Here is an 11,795-nt window from a genome sequence, read left to right on the forward strand (position 1 = left end):
GCTAAGTTGTCCCCACCTGAAGGACGCTTGTGTTGCACCCGAAACGTCGTGATTTAATTTATTTAAAATTTTTACCTACGTGACTTTACCGAAAAAAACAAAGAGTATGAATCCTTGCAGTCACGAAAACTTCAAATCTAGAATTAGTTAAACAATGTCCATCAGGTTTTATTTAATACCAAAAGGGGATTCTAAATCAGAATGTCACAATTGGTTAGTTCGCTTACATTACAGTACTAATATATCGTATTTTCTTTGGTTGGAAAAAGCTGTACAAGTACTCTAGTTTTGAAATATACTGTATAATTATCATCAGCCATGGTCAATCCACTGCTGGATGAAAGCCTGCCAAAGCCACCATCATTTCCCACCGCAATCCTGCCTTTGCAAAAACGCATAAGCAGTGAACGTCAGCATTCGTGCTGGTATTGTCGTGCCATCTATTGATGGAAAACTGGAATTTCAGTTACGGATTCTTTGGTTGAAAAATAAAGGGCGGACAATGACAGCTTTTTTGGGATGACACAACTCGTGATTTCCTGCGCCGTCGGTTGACACGGTGTGAATTAAAACAGAAAATTACGCCTTCCATTAAGCTCATAAGCCTCTCGGCATATTTTCAGATGAACAGTAATTGAAACGTTAACATCTGGTGGTGTCTTCTTAGCGATATCAAATCACCGTTCACAAACTGCTTTGAGTGTATCTGTTCTAAGCTCACCTTAAATGTTAAATGACTGGTGATTGTTACGATACAGAGTAGCATTTACATAAACATTAACTTCAATACGTGAATTTCAGGGTTTTTTGACAGAATCAACACCGGTGGCTTGTCTATCAGCATGTATAAAAGCTTATTTTAAAAGGACGCACATGTCATCTTACGTATGAAAAACGGAAATTTGTGCCATTTTTTTCTGCTTTTTTATCGGAATGTGTGAAACCCCCGATTGCGGATATGCCACATAGTAGCTTTGTCTCAACAAAACGTTGCATTTTTTTAAATAATTTATTTTTAAAATAATTCCATAAGGGGTGGCCTGGTGGTAGTCATGCACAATCAAAACACACCAAAATACTTTCAACATTTTTTGTGAACATTTTATTGGCAAGTGTTGCTCGAGCTTTGCATGGGAAATCATTGCAAGATAATGCTGCCCCCCTTTCCTCTACATGGGTAAATACTAAGTTTTAAATAAAGATACTGCAAGGCCCTTCCACCAGCAGTGGTGTGGGCAACTAACTGCAGGGCTGCCCCTTTACCTTTGTAAACTGTGTAACGCTACTGGATGCATAGACTGATACCTGACTAAAAACTACCTTTTCGTTCATCTATTGCAGTAAGTTTGGATATATAGGTACTATGAGCGCTGCTATTAAATGTTAACACGGTACTTGCAATATTTAATCCTTCTATATCAGTGCAAATTTAAACATACGTGCTGTTATTTTATACATCTGAAGCTTTACCAACGTTAAGCAGAACATAGTGATACAATGTGTCAACAATTGTTCATCATATGAATGTATATAAGCAGAATAAAGCAATATGCTATTATAAAGTGCGTAATTACCATTTAAAGATTGGCTTGTTTACTTGTTCCATAGATGTAAAAAGTGTGAACGGTACCCCCACAACAAACCATGTAAGTTAATTCTAGGGTCCATAATTTTCCAGAAAATTTGCTGTGACGGTTCCACCTGAAGACGGAAGCTTGTGTTGCCTCCGAAACATCGTAATTTAATCAATTCATTTTCTTTTTTACCTATGTGACTTGACCGAAAAAACCCAAGAGTATAAACCACATAAGTGTATAGCATGAAAATACTTACAACTACCCAAGTGACACGTTTTATTAGAAGCAATGAAAATACCAAGAAAACCCCTTTTTAATAATAAAAAAAAACCACCAGCCTACCGCAATTTTACATTCTCAGAAAAAATATTCACACCCCCGCATCATATTTGTCTCATCTTCATTTCAGGTAGGACAATAGATTTTCATCAAACCACTCGTCAGTGAATTGCAGATGGTCCGTGTCGGATGACAGAAACACGAGCTTCCCAGCCTGGTCCATCTCCTTGAGCCCCAAGCGATCCTGCAAGCAACCCCAACATTTATAATGTGTAAAAGTCACTTTTGCCTTATTTAAATCCATCAAGTCTAAAACGCACGGATACTGCAGTCATTTTTATTCCTCTGCAATTGATTATGTTCATGTTTAAAAGGAAAGGCTCGCGTCTCAAATGTGTTCAGTCTGTTCCAGTTATCTTGGGCACATTTCAAACTGCTCGAAACCTCATAGTCATTATTTACAATATATGTAGTCAAATTAGCCTAAGCTCATATGACAGCCAATGGATATTACAAAGCATACAATGCACCTTGTACAATTTGGAAGTGCATTGTGTGTCTCTCAGACTGTGTGGCTCCGTTACAACTATGCTCATTAATTTCACTTTCGAGTCATTAAAACTATACTTTGGAATTGATTACGAATGAATGCGCCAAACCGCACAACGGAGAGTGTACTTTCCACTAAACAGATGCTTTAGCTCCTTTGGCCGCATGCTGACCAAGCACAAGTGGGAGCCCTCTGCCAGTTGCCGCACACAGACCACGGATTATAAAATAGCCCACAAAATAAAAACTCACTATGTATATGCTAATGTAGTTGTGCTTTGCAAAGGGCATAATGAGTCCCAATGCACTCTAAACGGATCATATCAAGTATGCAAGGTTAAATCCGCAACGTGATCCAACACAACACATTTCTACTCATTTTATACCGGTGATGCTGTGCTGTGCAAACTTACCTCTGTGTAGAGGGAACTGTCTTGCAGCTTGTAGATTTCCACCGCCTGTCCGGGCTTGTAGAAGCCAAACCACTAACATAGGCAGGGGAAAATCCGAGCACAACGATGTGATATGACTGAAATATGATTTGCGAGAGATGTCTCCAGTTGCAACATTTGCAGAATGTATTTGTTTATTAAGAATCAATAGAACAGTATGAATATGGCATTACAATCTACCCGTACGAGGGTCATTAGAAAGCAGTGGGTTATATCTATAATTGGATCACCCAATACTGTATATATGTTTTTGTTAGGTATCTCGTGTATTTAAATCATATTTAGGTTTGGTAATTCCAGTTTTTTAAATATATTTTTTACCTCTGACTCTTTTGGTTCAACCATTTGATCCTGGTTAAACATAACCATCACAAACTTGTTAAGTTTCTTCAAGTTTTCACGGTACGATGGGTTGACAACCTGTGAAAAATGGAAATCACAAACAAGGGAAATTAACTGTTGCCCACAACATTAAATGCTTGTGTAGCATGGATTCCAAAACTTTGCTTACATTTCAAATAACTAAAACTTACAATCATCAATAACACTGCTCTAATAGCAAATTATGTATAATGGATTATGTTTTCAGGCAAAGGCCCTTCGACATAGCAGAGGTCTTTTGCGTGCTTATGGACCACTGCCAACGTGGTATCGCAATTAGATTTTACATAAAATAACTAAACTATTACTGGCTTTCTGCCAGCCGTATCGAGACATTTAACATCATATTACATGTAAATGTGTATTAGTTATAATTTTTGGTCATATATCTGCAAGGTTAACACAGTTAAGACTATTAATATTGAGAAGCCATAAAAATATATACTCGGTGATATCACCGAAGCAGCATCTCACCCTCTCCTGATTAATGTCGGCCAGGAACACACTGTTGTTAATGTAGAGCTCTTCATTCAGCGAGTCGTGCCAGTATTCAGCTTGGACAATCCTATTTAACATGAAACAAAACATCCCATTCAATATCATCTTAAGCGGTTCCATCGTGACCCACGCACTATTGTCTCGACAGGCTGAATTAATAAATAAAGCATATTTTTAGCAAACAGCATCATATTTTGTCTGTCCTTGCAATATCAATGGTAAACCCTACGATTTCTTATTAACGCCACTGCTGGCAGAAGGGCCTCCACTAGAGGGCATTTGGCCTACTCTTCCATGCTGGCTGGACATCTTGTAAGAGGTGGGAGTAACCACACTTTATCCCACCAGACGTGACCTGCCAATCGACTGCAGCGTACCCATTTATAGTGGTGGATTGAGAGGTGTGGGAAAACCCCGAGATCAGACCAGCAAACAACGGATTGCAAGTCCAGTGTGCTATCCATTATACAATGGCAGCACCCCCTTATAAAACAAGGCGTAATTATATCCAACGTCAATCTCATCATCTTGACTTAAACGACTGCAATGCAGTAAAATGGAATTGCCACACATTTAATAACGTAAACCAGTTTTCACTTTGTATGTTAAGACATGCATTTTTCATGATATATTTTAAATACTTCAAAAGGTGCCCTACATCTTCTGGATCTGCGGCTGGTATGCTTCCTTGTTGAGCAGCTTTCTTATGTAGTCGCACAAGTGGTATTCCGCACCAGGGCACTTTGGAAATCCATAGACTCCTGTGGAACATCGTGTGTTGCATTTCAACAGTTCAAGCACTGGATTAGGCACCACCAATCATTTTAATCTTTCAAGAATGTAAAATCTGCACTGAATTATAGCCTATAATTCTACTTTAATATATCCATTGAGATTTTAATTAATACTCCAATTAAATATCGCAACATTTGTTATAATTTCACATCGAACTGCCTACATTTATAGGGTAGTAAAAATAAACTTAGATGAAAAAGGTACATTTCCAGAAAGCAGTTTTATTCTTTCTTACATTACTGTATTAGTGCAGAATAAATTAACAGCATTGAAAATACATTCAATACAAATATGCAAGCAAAAGCTGCACAGTATTAGGCAACAACTTAGCACATTAAGGCAAACGTGGGTTTGATGGCGATGAAGATTCAAACGAAGTGCTGATGACATAACGCACCCTGGTGCTGCCCTCCCACCGAGATGAGATTCCGCATGGGAGGGTCTGGGCAGCGCTGGGCAACCGCTCTCCTGCAGAGACAACAACACCATCAGTTCAATGCAATTATCGTTGAACCCATGCCCCTGTGTTTATTAAGAGAAGCTTTGTACCATCCACTCGCACATCTGGGCCGAGCCAGCGTGGCCTCTCGCAGTGGTGACATGGCCCAGTGGTAGCAGGTTGAACGCTTGTTGCAGAGTATATTCTTAGGTTTTTTCGGTAAAGCCACGTAGGTAAAAAAGTTAAAATTAATAAAAGTAAAATAAAAATAAAATAAAAATCACAACGTTTCGGAGGCAACACAAGCTTCCGTCTTCAGGTGGAACCGTCACAGCACGATAGCTGTACTTGATACGATAGCTGTACTTGATACGATAGCTGTACTTGATACAGCTATCGTGCTGTGACGGTTCTGTATCAAGTACAGCTATAGTGCTGTGACGGTTCACCCCTGAAGACGGAAGCTTGTGTTGCCTCCGAAACGTCGTGATTTTTGTTATTTTTTTATTTTTATTTTACCTTTATTAATTTAAATGTTTTACCTACGTGACTTTACCGAAAAAACCTAAGAATATGAATCCTTGCAGTCACGAAAGCTTCAAATCTAGCTTGTTGCAGAGGTTCGCATTCAATTCCGGCAGGCCGTCCTGGTTAGTACCGAGGGTGTATTGACCACGGTTGACGGTAAAGATCACATGACGCCATTCGAAGAAAAGTAGGCCACTGTGTGCCAGCATCATGAAAGAAAATTTGCCCAAGAAAAAAATACTCGCACAATTACTTGATTATGAAACGCATGGTAATCGTCACCCCCTACTGTGAAGATTTAGGAAGTTGAGACTTAAGAAGGCTCTCCTGAGTAAAGCAATATAATCAAAAAAATTGGTGGTTTCCACTGTCTATTTTCAGTGCTAAGCAGGAACCATAATACATTTGAATCTGGCTTGGGACCTAGCATGCAGGGTTAAAGACACATTCAATACATGCAACATCAGTCAGTACACCACGACAATGTAGTTCATCAGTGGGAAAACCTGGCACCTCCTGAGCCGCACAGACCTAGTGAAGCTCAGTTGTACAGTGGAAATAAAGTATTGGCTGTGTCACATATCAGTAATTTACCAGAAGAGCATATTATATAGTAGGCATGTAATGATTTGCCTCCCTTGTGATGTCATTAATTATTGCCATTCAGGGCCATGATTAAATCCAATAATCAAATCGGTTTTTTTTTACATCGTGAATGCCTTGGACAGGAAGATCAGTATAGAATGTTGTGCAGATCACAAAATGCTGCAATGGGTGGAAATATGTGAACGCCAAAGCATTACTGCCTTACCCCACAACCCTCACGATGTAGAACTCATTATGATGTTCAATGCAGTGCTTCGAGTGACTTCAGGAGTGACGCGAACCAATTACATACAACGTTCGTGATTTGATCCATCTGTTGTGAGCCTAAGCATCTATTTTAATCACCCAATGGATCATTACACGCCTCTATCTGTGAGAACATCCACTTTGAGAAAGAGGAAGTTGGTGGTGATAACACATATCAAAAGACCTGTTTTGAGACTTTCTATTTAACTTACAGGAACTGGCCTCCTTGGGAAAAGCCCATGGCATTGTATCCATTCTGCAGGTTAGGGTCCTTGCGCAACATGTGACAAACCAAGTCCACCTGGTCATTCACGTTCATGAAGAAGCCATTGGTCACATCCTGCACAATGAAAAAACATGGCCAGAGATGATAAATAAAAGTTCACAGTATTTTTATAACACGAACTCCTACTTCATAGCATCCGTAAATGTGATTTTCATGGGTAAGAGCTCATTTATAAAGGATTCAGTCCAATAGTAAATTTATCTTACAAATTTGTATTAATTCTTCAGATGGGAAGACATTTTTTTTTGTAACTCATACATACGTTTCAACCGTTTGTCAATACACTGCTGAAAACCTCTCCATGCTGTTAGTCATGGGGTTTGTTGGACCAAATTTCATCATGCTGGCCAGTGCGGGTGGTGAAGAGCTGCCGAGAACTGTTTGTGACGTCACTCACCACTGATGCTAGCCATTGCTGGGAATTGAACTCAAGTGGCTGAGCTCAAAGTGCTGTGGCCTAACCAATGGGTCACCCACTCCACCTCATACGGTATTGCAAATTAATTACCTGCAATACCTTGGTCTGAAATATAGGACAATCTGTGTTCAAACTTGATTTGAAGTTTTCGTGAGTGCAGGAATTACTCCTTGGTTCTTTCGGTAAAGTCAAGTAGAAAGAAAATAAATTAAATAATAGAATACGACGTTTCAATTGCAACACAAGCAATCGTCATCGGGTAGAACTAAATTTGAGAGAGAGACAAAACACAGACACGGACACACAAGCAGAGAGAGACAACACAGAGACACAGAGACAGACACACAAGCAGAAAGAGACAACACAGAGACACAGAGAGAGAGACACACAGAGACCCAATGCCTCTGTGTCGAGGCCTTAAATAGAGAGGGGGGGGGGGGCAGAGAGAAAGGTGGGTCTGTTGGAGCAGCCGCTGGAGCAGAGAAATTAGCATGTCAATGAGAGAGCTGTGTGGAAATCCACCCCGAAGCAGCCAGGGGAAAGAAAGAGCGAATGGACCTATGAGAACCTGGTAATTTTTTGAGAGAGAAATAGGCAGTTTGAGAAAACAAACTTAGCAATTTTTTTGGAAATATAATGCAATGCAACACAGAGAGTCGGCTAACACAGTTAATGCATAGCCTGGTTGATTACGATCTCCAAAGATTGCTAAATTAGAAGTTAAGTGTGAAATTTGGATTTTCACACATCTCTCTGTGTGTCTCTGTTTTTCAAATTTCACACTTACCTGATGATTGGTTGCTTGTGTTGCAATCGAAACGTCGTATTCTATTATTTAATTTATTTTCTTTCTACGTGACTTTACCGAAATAACCAAAGAACAAGCTGTGTTCTTCGTAGAGGTGTAGATTTCATATGTAAAACATCTTTTTAAATATGTATGATATATAAATTGGTGGTAATTTTCCAATCATTATGATTACATTTCACACATTGTTTTCGCTGTGCGGTGTTCTATTATTTTCCCCAGTGGTACACTAGTTTCTCATTTGTTATTACAAGAAAACAAGATTCAATGTTGAAGTAATTTAGATATAAATAGAATCAGGCAATGCAGTTCTTTAAAAATGGCTCAACTGTAAACATGATTTAATCAACATTAAAGTAATCATTGCCACTCAATTATTTTTAATATATCATGAAACATATGCTGATAATTACTGTTATTCATGTATGTTCTGTGCATTTTTACAATCCTTGTAGCATGCTAATTACGAAACAGTCAATTAATTTAAAAAAACAGTATGGCAAGTGCTGTTGTACCTGCAGCACACTATCTCCAATCTTAAGTGAAAGCACGTAGATGTTGGGAATTTTTTCCTCTATCATCTTCTTAAAGCTGCCCAAACTAAGCGGGTTGCAGCAGCTGTCACCTGTAATAGTGTGTGTGGGGGGGTAGGGTAAAAAAAAACAGACGAGACAATGAATTTGGTTGAATGCTGAACAACAAGAAAAATCAAGCATAACGCTCTCCCACATGAGTTTGTCTTCACAAGTATGTTTATTCAGTTATGATAACTTTACGTTCCAAAGCCACACGAAGAGATGTCACACGGCGTGTCACGCGTGCTGTCACAATACACTGTCACGTGTAATGTGGATTTCACCTTGACGATGTAAGGTTGTTTATTATTCTTTTAGCGCTGGTTTTAATCGGCACTTTTTTGGCAACCCTTTTTTAAAATGTGTTCGTTTTTCTCCAGGATAAGTCCCTGATAGCAACACAACTGTTACACTAAAGTATTGTGTACACCGGATCATCTTTACAAGATTAACCCAGACTCCGTTACACAGACATAAAGACAGATGGGGGCACGGCTAAAGCATTTAAGGCTCCCAAACCCAGTTGAATAACGTTCAAAACAAAGCTGCTGGGACAGGATGCAACAGCAAATGGAACAAGCATAGTTGATACAAGCATATTAGATTAACCCCAAAAAAACTGCATTTTGGATATTAGATAAATTTATTCAGCATGGGACAAAACCATACACTCAGTCTTAAAATTATCATTTGCCTAGACAATTCAGCATTGCTTTGTTGATGGCAATGGGATGGATGCTCATTGTACTGGGCATTACAATGGAAAGCCCCTGTTGATGATTCAGGTTCTGCTTTTTAACCGTAGCATTTATTTTCTCTGTGCTCTGCGAGCCAGTCACGAGGTTTGCCCACATCACTACAGTTCAAGGGGCTTTCCAAGTAACACGCTGACGCAGCTAACATTACAGCCTGCACCCATCATCCAACAACAGTCCTCATTGTTTATCATTCAGAAGTTCACGGTGTAGTAATCTGCGACACGTTTTACCAAACACAGTAATGTGGTTATGACATGCAGTTATATACTGGATACAGAATACCATACGACTTAAGAATACCATCAATAAAAATACACCGCATGCACACAGTGCTGCATCAGACTTAGAAAACCATATTGGATAACGATAACACACATCCTGACAAGGACACGTACACAAGCATCGAGTATAAGATGCTTTACAGTGAACAAACTACATGCACACACAGTATTACCATACACTGACAAAGGCAGACAGTATATAAAAATGTGATGATGTATACCAGAAACTGAGAATACTACAATATACACAAAGAACACATTCTGTACACACAGTACACCATAGACCAACCACCTGTAAGAGCATATGGGACTGTCTATCTCAGAGTATGTAATTTACTCTGCATTATCGACACACTCGTGTGAAATGCATTATGATCCACAATATTCTACCGGCAACATTAACTATTCTCCTACCGCAATGTTACTGTATGTTGAACTTCTTTCGCACCGTACGAAGCCAACAAACTAAAATCAATGAGCCGTTCTAAAGGAATTAGCTTAATTAAACAATAGGCTACATAGCAGTCCAATTACACTGCAATTAGCCAGGAAGTACACACACACGCAGCTGGTCCGCCTTTGTCTCCCCAGTGGCGATGTTTACTACACACCGGTATACATTTTAGGCCGATTCGACCTAGTGGGAGGCCAAGGACCGCTTCAGAAAAATCGTCACCGGTGTTGGCCGTGAGCGTAGCGCTAACCGCTGCACCACCGCTCCCCATTACACAACACACACCACACACGCGACACATACCCATGCCGTGCCACATGACCAGCGGGACCACGGAGGAACCATTGCGTCCTCCCGGTGAAGTCTTCGGCAGGAGGGAGAAGGCGGAGGAGCCTCGGGAGGAGAGCAGAACCGCCGCGAAGAGGGTCGCGCAGAGCGCGGGGAGACGCCGCGAGTCACGGGGCACGCAGGCGGCCATGGCTCTCTCAGTGACGCGTGCGGTGGGCGGTGACGTCACACTGGGCCAGCTGCCCCCCCCCCTATCACCTTTACCCCCCCACCTCGCCCCCACCACCTCGCCCCTACCTCGCCCCCACCAACTCGCTCCCCCCCACCTCGCTCCCCCCACCTCGCCTCCCCCCAACTCGCCCCCCCCCACCTCGCCCCCACCTAGCCCCCCCCCCCACCTCGCCCCTACCTCGCCCCCCCACCTCGCTCCCCCCCACCTTGCCCCCCCCCCCCCACCTCGCCTCCCTCTTATCATGGGACCCTTTCTTGCCAGTATCAAAGTATGAAAAATAATAATACAATTTTTACCCCTTCTGACAATACAACAGGAAGCGTTGAGATGTTCAAACACTAAAGATATATATATTTTGCAAGGAATAAAGTCTGCATTAACCATACAGGGTACTCGTGGTGAACATGCTCTGATGATTATTAAATGAGCATTGTCTTTGAAATTGATTGGCCTGTCTCACCGGTGTCAGACCAGCGAATGCCAAAAGTCAAACAACACAAAGACAATGGCACTATCAGACAATTTATAGCCCAGAGTGAGCAGCTATTTCCTGGGACCTTGCTTGCCAGTATCAAAGTATAAAAAATAATAATAGGTTTTCACCCTTTCCGGCAATAAAACAGGAGATGCTCGAACACCAAAGAGATACTTTTTGCAAGGAATCAAGTCTGCATTAACCACACGGCGCTTGCTCTCCAACACACCGGTGTGCTGAAGTAGTACCTCATGGCACGTTGTGTTTCCGTGACGAACATTACTAATTGACTGTGTCGGGTGGTGGTGGGTCTAACGACACAATCATTAATATTTACGCCATCTAACCCCCCCACCAATGAACGCCTACACAGAACACGAAGGGGTGGGTGGTCAGCACCAGGGCTGGCCTCCTTTGTCTCACATCACACCAGCTACTCGTTTGAGGCTGCTTCGTAGGCATTCGGTGATAACGCTTGTCTTCCCTTGCACTCAATTGTGACTTCAAACTTTCGTGACTGCAGGAATTCATATTGTTTGGTTATTTCGATAAAGTCACGTAGATAGAAAAAACAATAATAATAAATAAAGTGAATAAAAATAATAATAATAATAATAAAAACACTAATGTAGACTGTAGCCTGGTTATTAAGCTGGTGAGCGTATTGGCAGTCTGTAATGTAAACTGTAGCAATGGTTATTTAACTGAGTGAGCGTACTGGCAGTCTATAATGTAGACTGTAGCATTGGTTATCAACTGAGTGAGCGTACTGGCAGTCTATAATGTAGACTGTAGCATTGGTTATTCAACTGAGTGAGCGTACTGGCAGTCTATAATGTAGAATTATTATTGGGTCCTTCAGTAATAAAA

The 11,795-nt window shown here is 40.9% G+C and overlaps 1 protein-coding gene across 1 annotated transcript; it reads right to left on the bottom strand.

The window, feature by feature from the left end:
• Window positions 1-990: 990 nt before the first annotated feature.
• On the bottom strand, window positions 991-10,443 carry PPT1 (palmitoyl-protein thioesterase 1). The gene is made up of 9 exons (XM_078598759.1): window positions 10,234-10,443; window positions 8,378-8,487; window positions 6,563-6,690; window positions 4,929-4,999; window positions 4,395-4,497; window positions 3,713-3,803; window positions 3,179-3,277; window positions 2,819-2,890; window positions 991-2,100 (listed from the first exon to the last, which is right to left on the bottom strand). Exons 1-9 carry the CDS (start codon window positions 10,406-10,408, stop codon window positions 1,978-1,980), a joined length of 972 nt encoding a protein of 323 aa, XP_078454885.1. The 5' UTR covers window positions 10,409-10,443; the 3' UTR covers window positions 991-1,977.
• Between the last annotated feature and the right edge of the window lie 1,352 nt (window positions 10,444-11,795).

Source organism: Lampetra planeri, chromosome 11 (genome assembly GCF_965212315.1).
Source record: "Lampetra planeri chromosome 11, kcLamPlan1.2.h2, whole genome shotgun sequence".
NCBI lineage: Eukaryota > Metazoa > Chordata > Hyperoartia > Petromyzontiformes > Petromyzontidae > Lampetra > Lampetra planeri.